Here is a 23,982-nt window from a genome sequence, read left to right as displayed (position 1 = left end):
GACAGAAACAAGAGAACAGATCTGGAGAGAAGTTCCCTCAAAGGAAGTGTGCATGAGAACTTCAGTTTAATCAGAAGGCACAAAGAGGGGAAACCAAGGATTGGGAAATACTGTAGACCACCATTCCTTTCCATTAATGATGAATTCAAAAGCAATCTAAAATCCTCAAGAAATTCAGGAAGCTAACCCATGGCATTACAATGGCATCACACTAACCCAAAACATCAATTGGAATGGGATCTTATAGGTAATAATAATAAAAAATCTTTATTTACATCACACTTTCCTCCCCAACGAGACCCAAAACAGCTCACAACATAATCAGAACACATTTAACATAAAATACAAGACAAAAAGCGCATAAAGCATAATAACGTCCAGAAAAAGATATAATATTAAGCATTAAAAACATTTTAAACCAATTACATTTATTGTGGAGACTCATCAATTAAATAGTATATTTCGCTAAGCTCAGTGCAAATTGACCTTGCTGTCATTAGAAACTGAATTCATTCGTCAAAGGCTTGCTTGAACAGGTAGGTCTTCAACTGGTTCTTAAAGATAACAGGAAAGGTGCAGTTTTAATCTCAATGGGGAGGGAGTTCCAAAGGGTTGGGGCAGCTACCAAGAAGGCCCTCTTTCTTGTCGTTGCCAACTGTATTTGTGATAGCAGCAGCAACAACAGAAGGGTCTCTCCGAAAGATTTTAATGATTGGGCAGGTTGGTAAGAGGCAATGCAGTCAGATAGGTAAGTTGGGCATGAACCGTTTATGGCTTTAAAGGTTAAAAACAGCACATTGAATTGGGCTCGGAAATCTATTGGCTGCCAGTGTGAGTTCTGTAACAGGGAGGTGGTAAGCCCCGGGGTAGTGTAAGGTATAAGCTTTTTAGTGTAAGCTTTTTAGTGTAAGCTTTATAGTGTAAGGTAATGGAAGGGAGTGTAAAGTGGTGTAAGCTTTTGTAGACCAAGGGCTTGTCTATACTAGCCCTAAAGATGAAAAGGGCTGGAAGTTGTTCCTGGATATCCAGACGATGTGCAGGGACTTCCGGTCCTTAACATGCGATAAACCTGCATTAAGAAAAGTTTGCTCCAGAGTTTATAAAAACTCTGAAGCAACCCTGCACTTTGGCAGAGTATGGACAGCAGGCTGGCTCCAATGCAAACTGGTCTGCTATCCACATGGACTGGCACTGCCATCCCCTTTTCCTTTCACTCAGCACATGAGGAGAAGGGACGCATTGTGGCAGTGGCAGTCAGCCACAGAGATCCAGAGAACTTATGGTCATTGCTGGGCAACTTTGCTGCCATCAGCAACAGAACCCACATGACCAGGGAGAAGGAGGAGACAATGTTGCAATTACTTTATTCACTATTAACAGTACAGATCTGTTTTCAACTCCTTCCCCTCTTTCCTCTCCACCAAAGCAACAGACTCTAGACAATTTACAGATATTATAAAATACCTTTGAGAGAAAAGGAAAGAAAAGTACTTACAAAGTTCATTTCCTGAGTTAATTCTGAAAGAATCATTACTCCTATTATGCAATGGTCCACTGTTCCCTGTAACACATAAAAATAAGTATTCATATTAAACATTTTAATGTGACTTTACAGAGGAAAAAAAACTTCTTAATTTCTATTTGATCAACCTAAGATATTAGTTCTCCCACTCTCAACACAGAAATATAAGAAGGAAGTATATGAGTTTCCTTTAAGAGTTTCTATACCATTACCCCTCTGATTGACAAATCCTGGTCCCAGAACCAGAAACCAGCAAGACAAACTCAACTGGCTTTCACCAGAACAAGGTCAAACATTTGACCAACTATTGTACATACAAATCTTTCACATTACAGGCAGCTCCGAGTTACAAACATCCTGCTTGCAAACAACCCCTACTTAAGAACAGGGCTGAGACAACAGGGAGAAAAAACTACCCCTGGGAAAGGAAATTCACTCCTGGAGGAGTTTTCATGGAGAAAAGGGGTCTCTTCTGAAGGTTTCTCACCAATCCTTGTTTATACAATCAGCCATTTTAAAAAAATCCAATTTTCACAGGGACAGAAAGTGAGGTGAAATCTTCTGAACAGAGGCAAAGATAGCAAAATAAACACTACAGGGGTGTTCACCCCTTCTCTGTGTTATCCAGAGCTGATACATCGATACAAATAAAAACGTAATGTCGGTTTTTGAGGGACCTCATATCTCCCAAACTATTTCACCAATTGCTACGAAATTCGGACGCAATGTAGCATTCGAACTGGCAAGTGTTTTAAGGTATTCACATATCTACTATTAAACACCTGAGACATGTAAAACCATGCTTTGATTCACGAACAGTGCCATCTGCTGGACAAACAAGCAACAGCAGTTGAACTACAAATTACTGTTTAAGGTAGGAGGAGAAGGACACACGGAGACAGTGAGGGCTGAGGCAAAACCGGAAGTGGCGGGGGAAAGGAAAGGGAGGAAGGACGCAGAGGTGAAGAGGGGCCTTTTCCCCCACCTCGCAGATAGGCCATAATGGGAAACGCCTTCCTGCAGGGATGCCTGAGGCCTGAGGATAACTAACTGACAGGGATAGGTAGGGAAGGGTAGGAAGGGTAGGGTAGGGAAGGGAAGGGAGGCATTTAGGAAGAGCTTCCTTCTGTTTCAGGGGAGGGATGTCACCTCCAAGGCAACGGTGGAGATGAAAGAGGCCTCTAGGCAGGAACTTCGCAGACAGTAACAGTTTGAGGAATACAGTGCTAGTAGGCAGTAAGTCTCTTCGTAAAGTGATTGGTGCGTAGTAAGTTTGGTAGATGGTACTTCGCCTTGCCTCCCTCCGCATCAATAACATTACACCACAAGGACTGGTCCAGTCACAAAGATGTCAATAGAGCACGGGGAGGTCCAGCCCCCCCCCCCCGTGCTCCCAGTCACCAGTCCATCCTGGCACCCGCGGAGAGTGGGCAAGAAACCCAACGCCAGGGCCACACAACACCCACAAAAACGGCGGCCGCTCGCAGCCGTGACGTCCCTGTGTCTCCTGCACCACCGACAGCACAAAATGAGGGTGAGTGGCCCTACCAGGATCCTGCCGAACGCCCCAGCAACTCACACCCGTCGCCGCAGGATCCACTGCTGTGGGCGCATCGTCCTTGCTCCACCAGCACACACCACACCTAGTCACAAAGCAACCGCCTGCCTCCTCCGGCAGCCGCTCGGCCGCCACCAAGCACAGCGAGTAGAAAAAGTAGAAGGGGGGCAGAGGTAAGTGGTTCCAGCACGATGGCAACGGCCCCACAGTTCCAGCTCCAGCACGATGGTCCCGACGACCCCCAGGGTCGCACAGCAGCAATATGGATAAACGGACAATGAAATTCTAAAAACCGGCAGCCGGGTAAGGATGGAAAAGTCTTACTTCGCTCAGACGGGTCTTACAGTTTGTCCCTTTGCAAGCTGTATTTTAATGGCGGGCAAAACTCTCACTTTTCTTCCGCACGTTCTTCCGCGCTTTCTTCCCACTCCACATGCCAGAAAACCACCCCAAGGCAAACTCTGTCACCTTGTGGCTTAGTCCTGGCTTTATGGAGAGGAGGATTGTAAATAGCAGCAGTCACGTGGAGCCCGCAGACGCCCATCCTGCCCCAGCGCCATATTGTATGCGTGTTCCAGAGTCGCCAAACCACACAATCTCTATATCTCCACAGACAACGGAGCAACCACAAATACTGCCTACTCACAAGCATTGTGAAATCACATATATCTGAAACTTGCTCTTTCTCTAGCCTTTCTTTCCCATTTAACCAGACTAGGCCACAGCAAGTGCGTGGCCGGATACAGCTAGAGTGTGTGTGTGTGTGTGTGTGTGTGTGTGTGTATACACACACACACATACATATGGCTGGAGTTACATTTTTAAAATGTACCTGTTCTGACTTACATATAAATTCAACTTAAGAACAAACCTACAGAAGCTATCATGTTCGTAACTTGAGGACTGTCTTTATATGGCTACTTTTACGCCTACCTCTTCCAACAACAAGCATACCCGTGTCAAAAAGAAACACAAAAGTGTATTTAGCTATTGAAACTATGTTACAACCAGGGAATACAAGTCTATATAATGAATATTTCATTAGCATATATGTTTTTGAATACTTTACATGCAAGAAATACAGCTGTTTGAATGTGAGGAACATTTTGAAAATGTTGTGGAGATGCAGACTTTAACAGAATATCAACTATTCAAGCTGATCAACTGTTACGGTAATGACACACGAGGTTACGTCTGTACAGCTTTTATGCATACAGCAATGGGGGGGATTGAAGAGCCTCTTAAAAAATTAGGAAACCGAATCATTTAAGATCAACCAAGAGGATTTGTCTAACTCCTCTTGGAAGCTGACATTTTCAATATATAGATTATGTGCAGTTTTATCATTACATGAAAGCATGACTGTCACCTTCAGAATGAATAGTTATAAAAAATCCTTAAAAGGCACTCAGCCCTGACAAATGGAGAACTGGGCTGCTCATAAAATAAATTTTATTCTCATTGCTTGTGAAGTTGTGAGCCATTATTTTACACCCAAGACATTACAAGTAGAATAAACCTAAACAGCTGGGAACACTGACCAAGTCAAATCATTTCCGACAGAGGTTGGATGAATACTCTTATGCTGTTAAAGATAATTTTGTAGCTACAACTGCCCTATCCAAAGAGGGGTGTGTGTTATTATTATCTGCTAAATCTGTTTCTTCACTGTCAGTCTAATTTTATCTCCCTCACTAATGATACAGCCAAATTAAATTAGCTACTTAATTAACTTACTTTTCATTTGTCAAACAAAACCTTGGTAGTTTGGGGTCAAAGCATCAAGTGTACTATAGATGGGAAGTTCATAGATAAAAACCAACAAAGAAGCAGCACATCCACAAATGCACAATAAAAAACCCCTTCTCTTCTCATGAAGGAAATGGCAAAAAAATCCATTCCTTCATACCTTCAGACAGTTGGTAGCCTCTTTGCTTTATCCAGCAAGACAAGTACACATCTATATGTATAAAAGTCAAAATATGTCTGTCTGTCCATACCACAAAGATTTTTGCTAGGTGAAGTGGCCCTCTGGGAAGAAAAGATGACATGAGGGAAGGGAGGAAGCAAAGAGCCACAGAGAACCATGTTACCATGGAGATATTGTGAGGGAAGCCCTCCCAGAGCTGGAGAAGGGAGAAGGGAGAGAGAGAGAGAAAAGAAGGAAGAAAGAAAGGAAGGAAGGAGGGGGAAGGGGAAAGAAAGGAAAGAAAAGGAAAAAATAGGGAGGGAGGGAGGGAAAGGAAAGGATAGGAAAAGGTATGAGCGGGAGGAAAGAGAAAAAAGGGAAATCAGAGTGGTAGTGGCCCCTATGACACCCGGGAAAAGCTGAACATATGAACAAGTACTTATTAAACCTGAACAACTTCCCATTGAATGATGATCCACATTCCTATGCCTGAAATTTACTATTGATCTATATTTCTATTTTAAAAGGTAATTTCATCCCCAGTATTAGAGATGTGACTTCCTTTTCTCTCCCATAGGAAAACAGTTCAGGAGAGGAATTCTCTTACCCAGCAAAGTTTTGAGTCGGAATTGCTGTTATTACTGAATTAAAAACTGCAGACTTGCACTGCCAACATTTTAATAATAAATGTAAAATCAAATTGCATTAATAAAAATATTCCCACGAAAGAGCCACAATATTCCTCTCATGTTTATTTTTAATAAACCCAAAACCTTTTTTAAAATCACTGTACTTTCGGAATAATTCTGAAGTGCAGTAACTATAGTATATTATCAGGTTTTCCCCACAAATACAAAATTAGTGACAACATATGACAGAATTAAACAACAGATGGTTTCACACTCGTTTTAGCCATAGACATGCTGTCAAGTGGTCAATAGGAATCTATGGACATATAGATACTGGACCATATTATTGCTCACTAGACATGCCAGCTGTGGCTGATGGAAAATGAAGTTCAACAACATCTGAAATACAAATAGATCCCAGCTGTTTCAGTCAAACTCTGTTCCTTCTTCTACATCTGTAATATGGTACTAGCCATATTACTATCATTGATTCACTCTGCAATTCAATTCTGCCACAAGAACTCAGTGTGAGAGGTTCTAACTGCCAGAAGCAGTAAGATACTATGTGTCAAGGATGTAAGATTTGCCACTTAGCTGGAACATTTTAGTTGCTGCAACCATTCAACATCCAAACAAATTTGTAAAGATTCCACAGCAACCATAATCCTTGCAAATACTACCTAAGCTAAGACACATAATACATTCTCCTCCTCTAAGTGAAAGAAAAAGCTTCCCTGGAAAGAAAAGTGATTGCTTATATTTCTCTTATCCCCTTTGAAACTAATTACCCTTTTGTCTCAGCTTTACAAATTCTTGCACAGAAGAAGAAAGGAGCAAGGAAATCTCTGCCACAAAAACCACACAAAGGAAATCCACAGACACTCATCCATATGCAAAAAGAACTGATATATAGTTTAAATGTATCAAAATTTTGGTTTTTTCACAAAATCTCCCTTTCCTTTGCATTTCCCTGTTTCTCCCCATCAAAAAGACATCTGGTGGAAGGGCAGATCGTTCCTTCTAGGAAGAACGGCAGGAAATCAGTAATGACCTACAGTGTAGAATGAATGAAGTTTTACACCACTTTAACTCCCATGGCTCAGTGCTATGAAATCATAGGAATTGCAGTTTTCAATATCTTTAGCATTCTCTGTCAAAGAGTGCTGGTGCCTCACCAAACTACAACCCGCAGGATTCCACTACACTGGGCTATGACAGTTAAAGTGGTGACAGACTGCACCTAAAGCAATAGAGAAAACCACCAAGAACCAACAGTTGTATGAACCAGTACAATCCTGGATGGCTAACAGAAACTCAAGAGGGATGGAGCCTGACTTAGCTTCGGAAAAAATGTCACAGCTGTACCTCAAACTAAATGATATGCTCATTATCTATTATTCTGTTTTAAGCAACCCCTAGTTATACAATTATTTAGTAAAAAGATATTTTTCTTTGTTTCACAAAAAGTCACTGTTAATGTTTCTTACCTGTAAAAACTTTTTAACATCAGTAATAATGTCTCTAAAGATGAGCTGGTCTTTTTGAACATCAAACCATCCCAGCTTTGTTATCTTTGCAATAACCTGGACAAGTGCTTGAATCACGAAAAGGGCCAGCTTCGGTCGGGATGCCACATAGTTTAATATGTAGTTCCCTATATCAAAATATCAAACATTAAATCAACATTGTATAATATTAAAATACATCAGGATGCAGCCAATGTTCACACACTAGCAGACTTCCCCATACCTCCAAAATCTATTCTAGAGAGTACAAGGACCTCCCAGGCAAATTTTGTGAATGTGCAGCAGATTGTAGAAGAGCAGATATCCATGAAGGGTAAAAGGCAAAAAAAAAAAAAAGCTGTCCTGCTGAATGAGTAGAAGTACTACCGTACAACACCATGGAAAACACACAAAGCTGAGTGTTTAGCAACCCTTGCCCAAAATATAAATACAACTATTTTCATGCAATTTATGATTGTCCAAGATAAAAAGTTGTATTCTTGGAAAAGATAGTATTAGCTTATTTTGGTTAGATTTCCCATATTTTTGTCCTGTATCTATTTGGAGTTGTCTTACCCTTGTTCATATGCACCCTGTATTGCATGCCATCCTGCATTTAATTTATCAGTGTATTAATTTGTTTGCAGTTGTGCACCTTTTACTGCTGAGCCAATTGGGTCTTTGGACTGTAATAAAGTTTTGATTGATTGATATGCTATTTTGCATTTTAACGTCTTACAGACTTTAGTTTCTATTTTACTGCAACGTTACCGTTATAAGCACTCATTTTCCACTTAATTATTCTCAAAACACTTGACAGGGAAAAAACCCCTTAGTATTGTTTGGTATCACACTATAAAACTACCTTCCACAGAAAATTCGGATGCCCCCTTCTCTGCTCTCTTTCCTCCAGGAAGCACAAGCTTTTTTATTTAGGCAGGTATTTGGCTCTTAACCCATAAGGCAGAAGTGATTTTAAATGTAATATCCTGTGCTTTTATCTTTCTTATTAAGCTTTAATATGTTAACTATCTTAACTATGTGCATTTAATAAAATTATTTATTTAATTATGTATAAACTTTTATATAATGTTAGCTGTGCTTTGTTTTAATTACTTTGAAGCCACCATTGTTTCTGAATCAAGGGAAAAGCAGTTAGATAAATTAGATAAGATAATAAACATAGTATTTGACAGTCAGTGACATTTTCAGGTGAAAAACTCCTATGTTAAACAAGAAATGAATGTAAAGACTCTCTACATACTCAGGTCAATACACAGATAACAGATTAAAACACCAGCTCTAGACACTCAATGTGTGTTAATCCGTTTTCTGTGTACCGACCTGCATATAGCTACAGTAGAGTCTCACTTATCCAACGTAAACGGGCCGACAGAACGTTGGATAAGCGAATATTTTGGATAATAAGGAGAGATTAAGGAAAAGCCTATTAAACATCAAATTAGATTATGATTTTACAAATTAAGCACCAGAACATCATGTTATACAACAAATTTTACAAAAACAGTAGTTCAATACGCAGTAATGCTATGTAGTAATTACTGTATTTATGAATTTAGCACCAAAATATCATGATATATTGAAAACATTGACTACAAAAATGCGTTGGATAATCCAGAACGTTGGATAAGCGAGACTTGGATAAGTGAGACTCTACTGTATGTGGAAGAGTTTTGACAATAAGTCTCCAATAAACAATACAGGAAAACATTTCCCTCAACTCCCTTGAGGGCAAGACTTAAGGTGAGTAGTACCCAGTCTCCATGACATTTGCCTTAACATCAAGTATCTTATTATTGAAATCAAAGGAGCTGGACAATAGTTTGTAATTGACATATTCAAATACATTCAAATTAAATAAACATTTTTTTACATTTCTTGTTACTACAGAAACTAACACTCTATGTTTGAAATCCATTTGAAATATGAAAGAGAACTTCTCATATGTATTTTAGAAGACCCGAGTTACATACATCTGACTTACAAATGACTTATAGTTAAGAATGGGGATGAGACAACAGGAAATGAGAGGAAATCTACCCTTAGGAAAGGAAATTCACTCCTGAAAGAATTATCATGGGGAAAAGGGGTCTCCTATGAAGCTTTCTCACCACTCCTTGTTTACACAACAAACCAAGTTTTTCAAAATTCAGTTAACACAGAGACAGAGAGTGAAGTGAAATCTTTTGAACAGAGGCACAGACAGCAAAACAAACCCCACAGGTGTGTGTTCCCTATGCTATCCAAAGCTTTCATGTGGCTGGTGTTACACTTAAAAAATGTACCTGCTCCGACTCATAAATTCAATTCAATTATGAACCTATCTTGTTCATAACTTGGGGACTGCCAGTATTCAGAAACAGCTGCTCAAACATAAAATGAACAAATGTACCATTAATTATCTCAACATAGTTTTTTTAACTTTTATACAAACACCCAATTATTTTGATGTAAAGATTAAAAAATTCAGAACCAAACCATTATAGTTATCTATTCTGAACACCTGGATTAAATACTAGAGTAATCTGATAATTCAAATAACCAAAAATGAAATGCCTAAATTATACTTACTTATGTCCATTCTTTGTTGTATAGGTAAAGGGGTAGTTTTGCACACCAGTTTGGAGAGACATGTTGCAGCTAAAAGTTGCGCATAGGATGTCTACAAAAATACATACAATTCAAACAGGTGCAACAATGAACATTTCAGACTTGTTTAGATATCATCCACAATTATAACTTTATTAAAATAAATGATCCTCTTTATTTTATTTATTTTGTATTATTTATTAATTTATTTAATTTACTAAGCTCTTCTCCCCCAGGGGGACCTTTGACTCCTTGTTGTCAGTGAATTGTGGTACTTACCGTATATACCCATGTGTACAGAATCTGAGGTGACAGGGAATGGAATCCCTCTGATCCTACACACACACACAGATACCACCAATTAATAAAGATGTTTTATGAGAGATGATGTTAATTAATTATTTGTTTGACTATCTTCTTTGCTGCCACCAATGGAGGAGACGTCAGGCAGATGGCACTGGTTCTTTTAAGCTGTTTCTATTTGTTTTACTTCAGATGTTGTTGTTGCTCAACTTAATATAAGAGTATGACAGAGGCTTAGTTAGAATAAAAACAAAACAAGTTTATTGCAGGTACAGAGCTTGATGGTTTCATATAACTTGTTAAAGGCACTTCGCTTAATGGTTACAAACGGATATGAGGTGGTCAAACTTTCAAAATATTTCTTTCTCTGGATTACACTAAACCCTGATCCTCCTGGATCCCCTGGGATTAATTTTCCCTAATCCACAGGCTCTATAAATGACCCTAGACAAGTCACCTAACTTGCCTAGTCTGGTCCAACTTAGATCTGACTCAAATCCTTCTGTTTGAGCCAACCTGATTCTCCTCACAAGAATCAGATCCTCCACTGTGACTAGAAAATCACAGACTGCCTTGGGTTTTCAAATATTCCCCCTTTTCCTTTCCAAGCGGCGGTTGGCTCCGCCCCTGTTGCTAGGGTAACCTGTCTTAGCATTCTAAGATGGCTACCTTCCCCCACACATCATCAATTCAAATACTCACCATTTTAAACTTTAGCCAAACCTGACTGTTTAAACAAAATCCAATAAACATGTCATCTATAAACAAAATATAATTATACACTTCTTCACACCATGCATAAGTCAACCCCACGTAAAAGTCAAGGGCATGCTTTGGGGCCATTATGGATTTTGATATGGTCCATGGATAAGTTGAGGTTTATGTCACAGAAAGTGGATAATGCCAGCACTGTCTCAGGGGATCAGCCGCCCTGGCTGCCACTGCTTCTAAGCAGTCAAAAATGCAAAAAGTGCTGCCAGATTGGAAAAAAAACAGGGGGTGTTGTTGCTTTGTTTTCGTTCACCTTTTGCCACTCAACTCAGAGAAGGGGGTGCTTTCTTTTTTAAAATAAGAATCCAGATATACACATTGACCCTTAAATAAATCGACCCAGGTTTTTTAAATCAATTTTCTGATTGAAATTCCTAGAATTACAGATGAGTATATATAGAGTACTTGACACATATAGTCTGATATGATCTATGCATCTGTCAAAAAACTTTCTCTTAGGACAGGGGTGGAGAAAACATGGCCCACAGATTGTGTGCAGCCTCCAAAACAGTTTTTACACTTGCCTCCACTTATTCTTGCATTTCCTGTACCAATCCCAAAATTGGGTAAGGACAGAGAATAGCAAAATAGTATCCCTCACATGGTGAAAACCATTCCTCCAACAGCCATCCAATGGTGCTACTGGTCATTTTACTGCTAATGTGGGTGAGAAAGCCACTCCCCTAAAGACTCCGAAGGGAGATGTTTGATGATTCTGGAAGGAAAAAAAGTCACCTTCTACATTCTTTCATAGACAGGGTGTGTCCATCTATGGGTTTCAACAGATACACCAATTACCAAAGGCAGGCAGCTACACATATTTAAAAAAAGGAAAATAATGACTTGAAAAACAAAGTGAATCCAGCTGGTTCTAAAATAATGCTGCTCCCTTATAGCTGATAGGCAAATACGTAACACATCAAACTTACATTTGAATTAAAGTTTGTACTTAAAAATAGCTGAATACAATTTTTTCTCCTTTCTAATACTCAGTAGACACCAAAATTTCATCAGCATAAAATGCTTTAGGATTTTGGGACTGTAGCAAAATCTGACTGGATTTTCTGCCAACATCATCCAGCAGAGTTGTTTCAACTGATGAGCGGTCTATTACATTCTGCCCCCTCCCCCCCAAAAAAGATAATACTTCCCCTTTGAGAAGGTCAACAAGATCCTTGAAGAAGCTCAGAGAGGAATGAATGAATGGTTGAAATGCCAATGACTCATTAAAAAAAGCCATAGTTCCAATGTGCAGTTAGTTGTAAGGTTTCTGTTGAAAAAGCTTTCCTTAAATTCCTTCACACAGATAATTATGTGTGCAATATTTAATTTCTGAACAAAATATTAGAGCATTTGATCCAGATTCAGGGGGACCTAGACGAAACAAATTATTCTGACCCATATCAATTTGGTTGCAGGTTTGGTTGCAGTGTAGAGTTGGCTTTAGTCCTCTTAGCATACAACCTATACTCATAACTGGATGGGGGAGTTGTCTGTTCTACTGAAACTTCCAAAATTCATATACTGGGATTTGAAAATATCTTTACTAAATCATAAAACACTAAAAAGGGTTATAAAGCTTCGTAGATGCACAGAGCTCTTCCCATGTCTTTTAAAGAAAAAGAGAAATGCTCAACTTCAAGACACAGATCAAATCTGCTAGATCATAACTTGAAGTATTTCATGTTCAGAATTTGTTTAGCATTTCACCCAAAGAAGTAAAATACTTCATTCTGTTTCATTCAGCTATTAGGAGACCTCCTTTCTATTCTGAAAACGTTATCTATTACTGTTTTCAAATTTTGGAACTGCTATAGAAGAGAAAAATAAAATATAAAGAAGAAAAATGATTGTCAAATGTACCTTGATAATGCACATAGTGCTGGAAAATGATACATAAACATTTGTGAACAAGTATAACCAACGTTCTTTTAGATTAAAAGAAAATTTAAAGCACTTACTGTTCCTCGCTCCAATAAAAGCTGGCATTGGCTGAGACATTCAGGACTGTTGATAAGCTCCAATAGCACTTTTTCCGCTTGTATTCGCTGGGCTAAATCTGTCCCTTCATAGAGCTGTTTACAAAGAACTTCTAGCTCTGCCAAACTTTGCTGCAACAGGAGAAATCAGATATTAAAATCTATGTGTTGCCTTTCTCTAATATCTTCATAATATTGCTACTACATAAACACTGATACAAAGAAGTATGAAATGCAGTTTCCTAGGTCAGTAGTCATGAACCTTGCCCTCAATGTTTTGGACTGTAATGCTTTTAACACATGTTTATGTTTATTTATATCCCACTTTTTCCATCCATAAGGAGACTCCATTGATCATGATGATTAATATTCTGGGGTATTCAAGTCTGAATATCTGAAGGGTCAAAGATTTCCCACTCATGTTGCTGCTAAAAGAGGATGGCAGTAGAGGGTCCCACAGCAGTTGTTCCCATACATCAAAAGTTCATTTATTTTATTCTAGCATGCTCCATATGTGTTCCTATTCCAGCATTGACCCACAAGGTCATAAGGTGACTCAGATTTTGAAGGGCATTTTTTTTCTTTATACCCGAGTATATACAATAATTCATTTATTTCTCACACAGGATAAATATTGTGGCACTGAAAGTATATGTGTATAAAAAACAAGTTCCCAGTCAATTTCAAAAATGAAAAGCTGTGCTCCAATGATTAAAAGACCTCAACAAGCTAAATCAGCAATGTCTAGCATAATGAAACAGGAAAGCAGGCCAAGTTAACACTAAAAATCAATATTTTCAGTGCTGTGTTTGATCTCCAGCACTTCTTTCACATTTGGCAGGCAAGGATATAGTTTTCACTTTAGTGTTCATTTCAAGTCAGGATATCCCTGCTTGTGTGTCAGCAAAAGGGCTAAAACCTAACTTGCCCAGTTTTTTTGCTAGCCTGATTAATTTCTTCCTCAAACATAGGCTAACGAAAAGTTACAAAAGACTTTATTGCAACCAATGCAAATGCATTTAGTCTGTATCTGCTTACCACATGACTGAAAAATATTTGACTATTATCAGACAATTGAAAAATTAAGAGAAAACTAATGAAACTGCTGTAATCTGGTTAAATGGAGTTCAAATGAAATGAAATGTTTGCTTCACTGCTCCCAGTCAAAGATTTCACTGGGTATCTATTATTTTCCTTCCTGGACAGAGTACAGATCAAAGTACAGTCATTATCGCTGTAACACAGCTTTATGGAAAAGACAATTATCGGATGACAATAATCAAAACAGATAAACAGGCATAGTACTTCTGGCTAGCCTCTTCTCCACTCTCATACAAAGACCATGCAACTAGCTCTGTCACCATTAAAAACAGCCATGTTTTTCGGCTAGTGAATTATCTACCAACTATCAGCCAAAATACCTAAAGAGAATCTCCAAATTATAAGACACAATATCATCACAGCTTTCACATTCTATTTGAGAAGTTCCAGAGTTACCTGACTGACTAGATGCACCATATTCCTTTTTATTTTCTCAGGCAGCAGATGACTGATAAAAACACTTTCTTTGTTAACGGGTTACAATGCAGTACTTAGCTAGAATAAATTTACCAAACATGTATTACGTGTTTCTTTTTGTTATTAACATTATATAAACACGCAATATTGTTATCTAAACAAAAATAAATGGTTTGAGTTTAGAATACCTGGAGTGCCTTTTCTACATTATGAATCTGTCTAAAAAATTTCTATCATCATGCCCCTCCTCCCCCACCTAGACAGAGTAAATTTGTGGGTACCTGAAAAACAACTTTATTGGTAATGACTAACAATTACTCAAGAAAGGCAGGACTTCCCCTTCCTAATTTTCCTTTGAAGGTAAGTAAAAAACTATTGGTGAATCCCCGATGGCGCAGCAGGTTAAACCACTGAGCTGCTGAATTTGCTGACCGAAAGGTCAGCGGTTCGAATCCGGGGAGCAGAGTGAGCTCCCCCTGTTAGTCCCAGCTTCTGCCAACCTAGCAGTTTGAAAACATGCAAATGTGAGTAGATCAATAGGTACTGCTCCGGTGGGAAGGTAACGGCACTCCATGCAGTCATGCCAGCCACATGACCTTGGAGACATCTACGGACAAAGCCGGCTCTTCGGCTTAGAAATGGAGATGAGCACCAACCCCAAAGTCGGACACAACTAGACTTAATGTTAGAGGGAAAGCTTTACCTTTAAAAAACTATTTCATTTGATTACACTTTCAGAACTGTATAATGTTTTATTATGCTTTAATATTAATTCTAATACCATGGGAGGTTTTAAGGTTTGTATTTTACATCATGCCAAGTACCCAGAGTGAATAATGGATAAATCTGATGAAACAATTTTGAAAATCCAAAAACACATGAAATCAAAGACTGACAGCTATTCTCCATCATCAGTCAAAAACACCTTATTTCATAAATCCTGTTTCAAATATTGCACCAAGCCAGATATATGCCAATCTCACATCCCAGCTTCATTCCCAAATAAGAGATATAAAGATTATATGAAGCTCAAACTTTAATTTTTTCCAGTTTACTACATATTTGAAAAACATATATATTTTTAAAAGATCAAGAGTAGATTAGAAAGCAGGGTTCTCCTAAGAGTCAGCCTGACGAGGTCATAGTCTAGTAGATTTTGTTTAGTCTGAATTGACACTGAAATCCAGAACCACTTATATTCCAGTTCTGAGGGAAAAAACATGTGCAGGAATTTACTCAAATAACGAAAACTGGAGATATTTAGAAATTGTCATTGTTGCCTCAGTTGTGGTCTGAACCCAAACTACAAACTAATAAAACCAGAGATGTGATTTTTTAAAATATATATTTTATTAAGAATTTTTCAAGATACAATAAAATTACATATATTTGGGGAAAGAAAAAAAATGAGATAAGAGATATAAAAAGAAATAGTTATCAATCATATATTCATCATCCAAACAACTGCAGTTAAAACTGATTTCTTCTATTCATTTATTTTTTATCCATTTTAAATCTTTCAAATAACTAACAAATAGAGATGTAAAATTTCTAAAAATTCTGAAACCATGGGACAAAATGGAACTTTACAGAAAAATTCAGAAGCACAGTTTCTGGTCTAGTTGTTGACTGACATTAAGTTAGATTCAACTTATAGGGCCCTTTCAGATATGCCTTTTCCCACGATCCCAGGTATTCTGCTTTAAAATGGATTATAGGAGTCCACACTGCCATATAATCTGGGATAAATAGAAAACCTGGGATCAGATCCTGGGATATAGGGCCTATCTGAAAGGGCCCATAGTGACCCCTCAAATATCTTCTAACAATCCTGGTTAAATCCTGCAAACTCAGGATTATAGTTTCTTTGATGGAATCTTATCTACTGGTATAGCAGTCTTTTTCTCTTTTCCTACTGCTTCCTTCCCATTTCCATCCTCTTTTTGAATGTGCATGCAATAACAACAACATCGGTTGACATCTCTTAATTCCAAATTGTTCATATGGTGACTCGGATAATGACAAGTTTCCTTTCTGATGGTTCAATACACAAAAAAATTGTTTTGGGCCCCAAACTATTTAAAATGTTGTATCTTCAGGCTATATCAGGTGTCTAGACTTGGATCTCATTGCCATTTAACATTGTTCAAAACCCAGAGAACATGATCCTAAAAGCATGATCTGCCAACCCACACACTTTTTCCTTCCAGTCCATACTTCATAGCTTTCCAACCATTGCAGTAATTTTCCACCTGACTCTGCACAGATGGATGGTAAACCCTCCCGTTCCTTTAGAAACTTATTTTGTGAGTGTGTGTGCAAATAATAATAATAATAATAATAATAGCAGTAACAACAATACAAGTTGAGCATCCCCTATCTGGAATTCCAAAACTATCTACTCAAAAGATAGATAGTGACACCTTTGCTTTCTCATCTTTCAGTGTACACAAACTTTGTTTCAGGCCCCAAGCTATTAAAAATATATTGTATATAAAAGTCCCTTCAGGGTTTCGGTCTATGGGCCCTTCCAAATAGCCATATAATCCAGAATATCAAGTCAGAAAATTCCACAATATCTGCTTTAAACTGGATTACATGAGTCCACACTGCCATATAATCCAGCTCAATGTGGATTTTATACAGCTGTGTGCAAGGAGCCGCATATAATCCAGTTTAAAGCAGATAATCTGGGATCAGATCCTGGAAAATAGGGGCAGTGTATCCTGGAATATAAGGCCCTCACAGACTTTTCTCCTCTTCACAGCTTTCTATTCACTGCAGAAATTTTCCTGGCTCTTCACTGATGCACTATGAATCCATTCCTTTAGGAAGCTGATGTGTGAGTGTGTGTGCAAAAGCGACTCTAAGTGAAGTCTTCTAATTATACAGACACATACATAAACTGTGGGGACACAATGCATCACATGAAAACCCTTCATTTATATTTCAGTACTGTTCCATTATCCGGGCGGACTACAAAAGGGGGCCTAGACAGAGAAGGATAGTCCATTTTATGGGGGGAGGAGTTGAAAGGGAAAAGCCATTTCCCCCATTTTCATTGGTTACCCCCCCTTTTCCCATATCATAAACCAGGGGTCCCCAAACTAAGGCCCGGGGGCCAGATGCGGCCCTCCAAGGTCATTTACCTGGCCCCCACCCTCATTTATAATATAATATTTTTATATCAGTTTTAATAATATAATATATTGTATATACATATGATATTGATAATAATATTATCATTTTATACAATATAATACTAATAATAATACCATATAATAATATTAATTATATGTTATATATTACATATAATGTTACATATAGTGGTATAGTTCAATATAGTAATATATAATGCTAATATTGTGCTATGCTAATAATATAATATATTGTATGTACATAGAGCTGCTCTGAGTTCCCTTCAGGGTGAGAAGGGTGGGATATAAATGTAGTAAATAAATGTAGTAAATGAATAAATAAATAATTTTGGACTTCGGCTTGCCCAAAGTCTGAAATGACTTGAAGACACACAACAACAATAATCCTAATTAACCTGGCTATCTCATTGGCCAGAAGCAGGCCCACACTTCCTATTGAAATCCTGACAGGTTTATGTTGGTTAAATTTATTTTCATTTTTAAATATTGTATTGGTCTTTCATTGTTATTGTTATTGTTTTGCACTACAAATAAGATATGTGCAGTGTGCATAGGAATTTGTTCGTTTTTTTTTTCAAATGATAATTCGGCCCCTCAACAGTCTGAAGGATCGTGGACCGGCCCTCTGCTTTAAAAGTTTGAGGACCCCTGTCATAAACGATGTTATTTCAGTGAGGGCAACATGGGTGGGGGGAATAACAGGAAAACAGGAAAATTCAACCCACTCTCCACTTCGTAAAATGAACTATCCTTCTCTCTCTAGCACCCCTTGTGGCCTCCACCTGGATAATAGAACAGTACCCAAATCGGTTAGAAAGTTGTTGGCCCTTTCTATAGCCAGCTTAACTTTACTTTATTGCTGAGTTGTTGGATCCCCAGCTGCCATTCTTAAAAGAAATCCTCTAGTTGCTCTCCTCTTAAGAGTATAGTTATTTTATCCATTATCAGCAAATCAATGAAGTATTATTCCCATTCGTAGGCAAAGAGGAAACTGATATTAACTTAGAATCTCTAATTCTCTTATCTATCTGACACAGATGCCAGAGTGTCCTTAAATATATATAATATATGAGAAATGTTAACAAACTCTCAACAGAGTTGCTGTGAGTTTTCTGGGTTGTATGGCCATGTTCCAGAAGCATTTTTTTCCTGACGTTTCATCTGCATCTATGGCAGGCATCCTCAGAAGTTGTGAAGTATATTGGAAACTAGGAAAGGGAGGTTTATATATGTGTGGAACATCCAGGGTGGGAGAAAGAGCTCTTGTCTGTTAGAGGCTAGCGTTAATGTTTCAATTATTCACCATGATTAGCATTGAAAAGCCTTGCAGCTTCAAGGCCTGGCTGATTCCTACCTGGGGGAATCCTTTATTGGGAGGTGTTAGCTGGCCCTGATTGTTTCATGTCTGGAATTTCCCTGTTTTCAGAGTGTTGTTCTTTATTTACTGTCCTGATTTTAGAGTTTTTAATATTGGTATCCAGAAACGCTGCAAGGTTTTCGGCCATGAAAGCTTTCAACAACAAACTGAACTCTCAACAGCTTGAAAATATAACAAAGTCCCAAAATTATCACTGTATGCAACAACATTTACACTGTATGCTTATTTTAATAAATAAGAATAAAAAATTAGAAAGGGAAAAAAGAAAGTTGTTAGGCCCATGTGGGTACATCATCAACAACAACAGCAACCAACAAAGATTAGACATCTCATTCTGGAATCCCCCCAAAATCCAAATTAATAAATTATCCACATGGTGACTGAAAAAGTGAGATTTAAGTGTATCCTAACATTAACTTAGAAAGTTCTTTGGCCCCTGTGTGTACAAACAACACAGGTTGAGCACCCTGGCCTGGGATTCCAATACTGCCCCAAATCCCAAACTGCCCACATGTATGGCTCCCCCCCCCCCCCCAACCCCGTCAGGAGATGCTTTTGAAGTGAGAGAATTGGCCATCTGCAGGGACGTTACCCAGGGGACGACCGGATGTTTTTGATGTTTTACCATCCTTGTGGGAGGCTTCTCTCATGTCCCCGCATGGAGGTGATAGAGGGAGCTCATCCGCACTCTCCCCGGGTGGGATTCGAACCTGGGAGCTTTCAGGTCAGCAACCCAACCTTCAAGTCACGAGGCTTTTATCCCCTAGGCCACCGGAGGCTCCTACATGTATGGCTGAGATAGGGACATTTCAGTGGATGATTTCCATTCCCTCTGAAAGTTGTCTGGCCCCTGTGCCAACCACAACAATGTCTGTGGTGACACTTTAGAGCAGGCCTGGGACAACTTCCGCCCTCCCTCTATAGGTGTCTTCCTAATAGCAAGGGTGGGTGTTGAAATGCCAAGTATCTGGAGAGAGGGCCAAAGTTGGCCCAGGCCTGGCTGAGAGAAACAAGCCCCTCCCTCCCTCTTGTGGCAGCCTCCTTCTCCTCCTCTCCCTCGTCCTGAGCCTCAGGAGGCGGGTGGGGAGGCTCCTCATCGACTCGCCTAGCCTCCCGACCCAGGAGCCCAAGAAAAGAGGCGCCTTGTCTTTACCCTCTCCCCTTCCCCTCCGCACTAACCTGGCCACCCAGCGCCATCTTCTCCGGCGGGAGGGGGGGGCGCGATGCTGCACGAGCAGGAGGGGCGGGGCTAAGAGGAGGGCAGGCCTGGCGCGAGGAAAGGAGGGAGGGAGGGAAGGACGGAGGAAGCGGCTCGAGCCAAAGGCGGGAAAAGGGCGGTGCGCGCGATAAGGCAAGCCTCGCCCCCGCTCCATGCCTCCCTCCCACCTTAAGCACGCCCCTGAGCGCCACATAGACATTCATTCATTTATATCCAGGCATGGACAAACTTCGCCCTCCAGGTGTTTTGGACTTCAACTTCCACAATTCCTAACAGCCTATCGGAGCTGTAGGAGCTGAAGTCCGAAACACCTGGAGGGCCGAGGTTTGCTGTGCCTGATTTATATCAGTTCTTCTCAAACTCTGCTCCTCCAGGTGTTTTGGACTTCAGCTCCCACAATTCCCAACAGTTCATAAACTGGCTGGGATTTCTGGGAGCTGAAGTCCAAAACACCTGGAGAAGGCCATTTATATATTTGTGGTATGGGAGAAAGAACTCTTCTCTGTTTGAGGCAAGTGTGAATGTTGCAGCCAGGAATTGACGCTACAAGGTCATTCAGTGCTAATCAAGGTGGCCAACTGCAACATTCACATTTGCCTGCAACAGATAAAGAGTTCTTTCTCCCACCTGGACATTCCACAGATATATAAACCCAACTTGCCTAGTTTCCAACAGACCTCACAACCCCTGAGAATGCCTGCCATAGGTGTGGGCAAAAGGTCAGGAGAGACTGCTTCTGAAACATACAGCCAGGAAAACTCACAGCAACCCAGTGATTTATATTACAGTAGAGTCTCACTTATCCAACGTTCTGGATTATCCAACGCATTTTTGTAGTAAATGTTTTCAATATATCGTGATATTTTGGTGCTGAATTCGTAAATACAGTAATTACTACATAGCATTACTGCATATTGAACTACTTTTTCTGTCAAATTTGTTGTAGAACATGATGTTTGGGTGCATAATTTGTAAAATCATAACCCAATTTGATGTTAGGCTTTTCCTTAATCTCTCATTATCCAACATATTCGCTTATCCAACGTTCTGCCGGCCTGTTTATGTTGGATAAGTGAGACTCTACTGTATTACTGTTACGGGTTTGCTGAAAAACAAACTGCGTGCAGTCCTGTCCAGACTTATCCAGCCTTTTTGTGCATCCACAATGAGCAAAAGAAACAAGCCAGGAAAATGGAAAAATCAAAATTTAAGTAGCAGAGTCAAAAAACATAAAACCTCCAGCTTCAAGATAACTCAGTCTCTTTGAAGAAACAAAACTCACATGAAGTTGCTTGCATTAAACTCATGCATCTTCTTTGGAGATTTCTTCATAGTAGGCTCTCAGCAAGGTCTGAAGCAGGTGATTCAGTAAGTCCCAAAAAACATTACAAACATTTCCCATGTTATACCCCATTCAGGGAGTGGTTCAAGCTTGTTATCCGTGATTGTTCTAATTACTCAACTATGAGTTGTAAGACCAGGTGTTTTTCCCTTAACACACACATACACAAGTAGTGATCCCACAGAAACTTAGTCAAATACATGCATATACAGCAATAATTACTTATATTTATTTTATATTATTTATATTTATATATTATTATTTATGGAACCCACAGTGGCACAGCAGGTTCAACCGCTGAGCTGCTGACTTTGCTGACCGAAAGATCGGCAGTTTGAATCCATGGAGTGGAGTGAGCTCCCGCTATTAGCCCCAGCTTCTGCCAACCTAGCAGTTCAAAAACATGCAAACGTGAGTGGATTAATAGGTACTGCTTCTGCAAGAAGATAATGGCGCTCCATGCAGTCATGCTGGCCACAGGACCTAGAAGGGGTTTACGGACAACGCCGGCTCTTCGGCTTAGAAATGGAGATGAGCGCCAACCCCCAGAGCCGGACACGACTAGACTTAATGTCAGGGGAAAACCTTTACCGTTGCCTTTATTATTATTTATATTAGTTTATTAATAATAATAATAATAATATAAATCCAACAGAATATAAATCCGCAAATCCAACAGAAGATGCTACCCCAGAAGAGATAAGGAACTATTTTTAAACACGCAATACATTGAAGTGGAAGAAGACAATAGAATAGGAAGGACAAGAGACCTCTTCCAGAAAATTAGAAATATTAGAGGTAAATTTCAGGCAAAAATGGGTATGATCAAAAACAAAGATGGCAAGGACCTAACAGAAGCTGAAGAGATCAAGAGAAGATGGCGAGACTATACAGAAGATCAGTACAGGAAACATAATATCTAGGATAGTTTTGACAGTGTGATGAGTGAATTAGAACCAGACATCCTGAGGAGTGAGGTTGAATGGGCCTTAAGAAGCATTGCTAATAACAAGACAGCAGGAGACGACGGGATCCCAGCTGAGTTGTTTAAAATCTTGGAAGATGATGCTGTCAAGGTGATGCATGCCATATGTCAGTAAATATGGAAAACACAAGAATGGCTATCAGATTGGGAGGGAAATCAATTTATATCCCCATACCAAAAAAGGGAAACACTAAAAAAAAGCTAAAGCTGGACCATGAGGAAGGCTGAGCGAAGGAAGATAGACGCTTTTGAACTGTGGTGCTGGAGGAAAATCCTGAGAGTGCCTTGGACCGCAAGAAGATCCAACCAGTCCATCCTCCAGGAAATAATGCCCAGCCGCTCGCTGGAGGGAAGGATATTAGAGGCAAAGATTAAGTATTTTGGCCACATAGAGAGAATACAGGAAAGCTTGGAGAAGATAATGATGCTGGGGAAAATGGAAGGAAAAAGGAAGACAGGCCGATCAAGGGCGAGATGGATGGATGGATGGTATCCTTGAAGTGACTGGCTTGACCTTGAAGGAACTGGGGGCGGCAAAGGCAGACAGTGTTAACAAGCAATTTAGAGCAGCATTGGATAGTGAGATCCAAGCTGTGGGTAAAGCCTGGTGAGAAAAGAAGCCAATAATTTCCAGAATATAACTCGCCAAGTTGAAGCAGAAGCCACTGAGGAATTTTATCTAATTTCAGCTGAAAGTGATGCCAGCCTGCAATAGTTTGCCAAAAATAGACTGAGATCCATAACATAACAAAGCATGCACTTTTATACAGTTTTTCAGATTCAAAATTCCCATCACCCCTGGCTGGAGCCAGCCTTGCTGTGATTGGCAGGGGCTCCCTGGAGAGGTGGGAGCTTGACACGCCCTGGCCAATGAGAGAGCGCCACCTGCCTTCAGTGCAATTCTCCCTCTGTCCAATGATGAAAGAGGGGCTGGCAGGTCACTGAACAATGAAGGAGGTGATGGCTGATGATGGAATTAAGTATCCTGCTGTGTGGGGACAATAACCTTGTTGAAATTCTTATTGTCCTTTTGCATGTACAGTCTCTGATGAAGCCTAGTGTCCCAAACACTAAAACTCCCAGATAAGTCCAACAAAAAATATTAGTCTAATGGCTGTATTATGACTGGCCCTTCCTGGGCCTATTGTCAGGTGGCCCAGCAAGAGCCTTGGGCCCTGCAAGCCGGACCTGTCTATTGATAAGAAGATTGAAGTAACAAGTCCCTTGATTAGGGGTCTGACACCTGGATGTCAGGACTATTGTTCCCAGTCAGTAGTATCAGCAATCTTAATGAGATTTGGTGATTCAGAATCCAGAGAGAGGAAAATGTCATTGTTTCGAGACAGTTGTGACACACCTGCCCTCAGCAGAGGGGATATGCCATTCATGAAAGATGATTAAAATGTCCAAAGGTTGCTCAATTCTTAAATGGTCTGGCTTTGCCCTCTGAAATTTAAGAAAATGTCCATTGAGTATTTCATATGGTGATCATGGTAAACCTATTGAAAGAACATGAGCTTGGGGCAAGCCACTGATATCCAGGTCGAGGCATGTTTGGCCAGAGTTCACAGCGAGGTCACTTTGCTTCATTTTATT

At 39.6% G+C, this 23,982-nt stretch overlaps 1 protein-coding gene across 3 annotated transcripts in view; it reads right to left on the bottom strand.

Moving 5' to 3' along the window:
• Positions 1-20,112, bottom strand: part of ranbp17 (RAN binding protein 17) — a 229,263-nt gene extending 209,151 nt beyond the window's left edge. For 2 of the 3 annotated variants that reach the window (XM_062958006.1, XM_062958013.1), the window contains exons 1-5: positions 20,020-20,112; positions 12,769-12,918; positions 9,716-9,806; positions 7,106-7,272; positions 1,496-1,561 (exon numbers count right to left, since the gene is read on the bottom strand). In XM_062958006.1, coding sequence (XP_062814076.1) covers positions 1,496-1,561; positions 7,106-7,272; positions 9,716-9,806; positions 12,769-12,918; positions 20,020-20,037 — 492 coding nt within the window. In that variant the 5' untranslated portion in view covers positions 20,038-20,112. Of the gene's footprint in view, positions 1-1,495; positions 1,562-7,105; positions 7,273-9,715; positions 9,807-12,768; positions 12,919-20,019 lie in introns of those variants that run through there. The other variant, XM_062958017.1, reaches the window with a different exon arrangement.
• Positions 20,113-23,982: the final 3,870 nt, after the last annotated feature.

The sequence above is a fragment of the Anolis carolinensis genome, chromosome 1 (assembly GCF_035594765.1).
Source record: "Anolis carolinensis isolate JA03-04 chromosome 1, rAnoCar3.1.pri, whole genome shotgun sequence".
NCBI classification, from domain to species: domain Eukaryota; kingdom Metazoa; phylum Chordata; class Lepidosauria; order Squamata; family Dactyloidae; genus Anolis; species Anolis carolinensis.
This window is presented reverse-complemented; position numbering and strand designations above follow the sequence as displayed.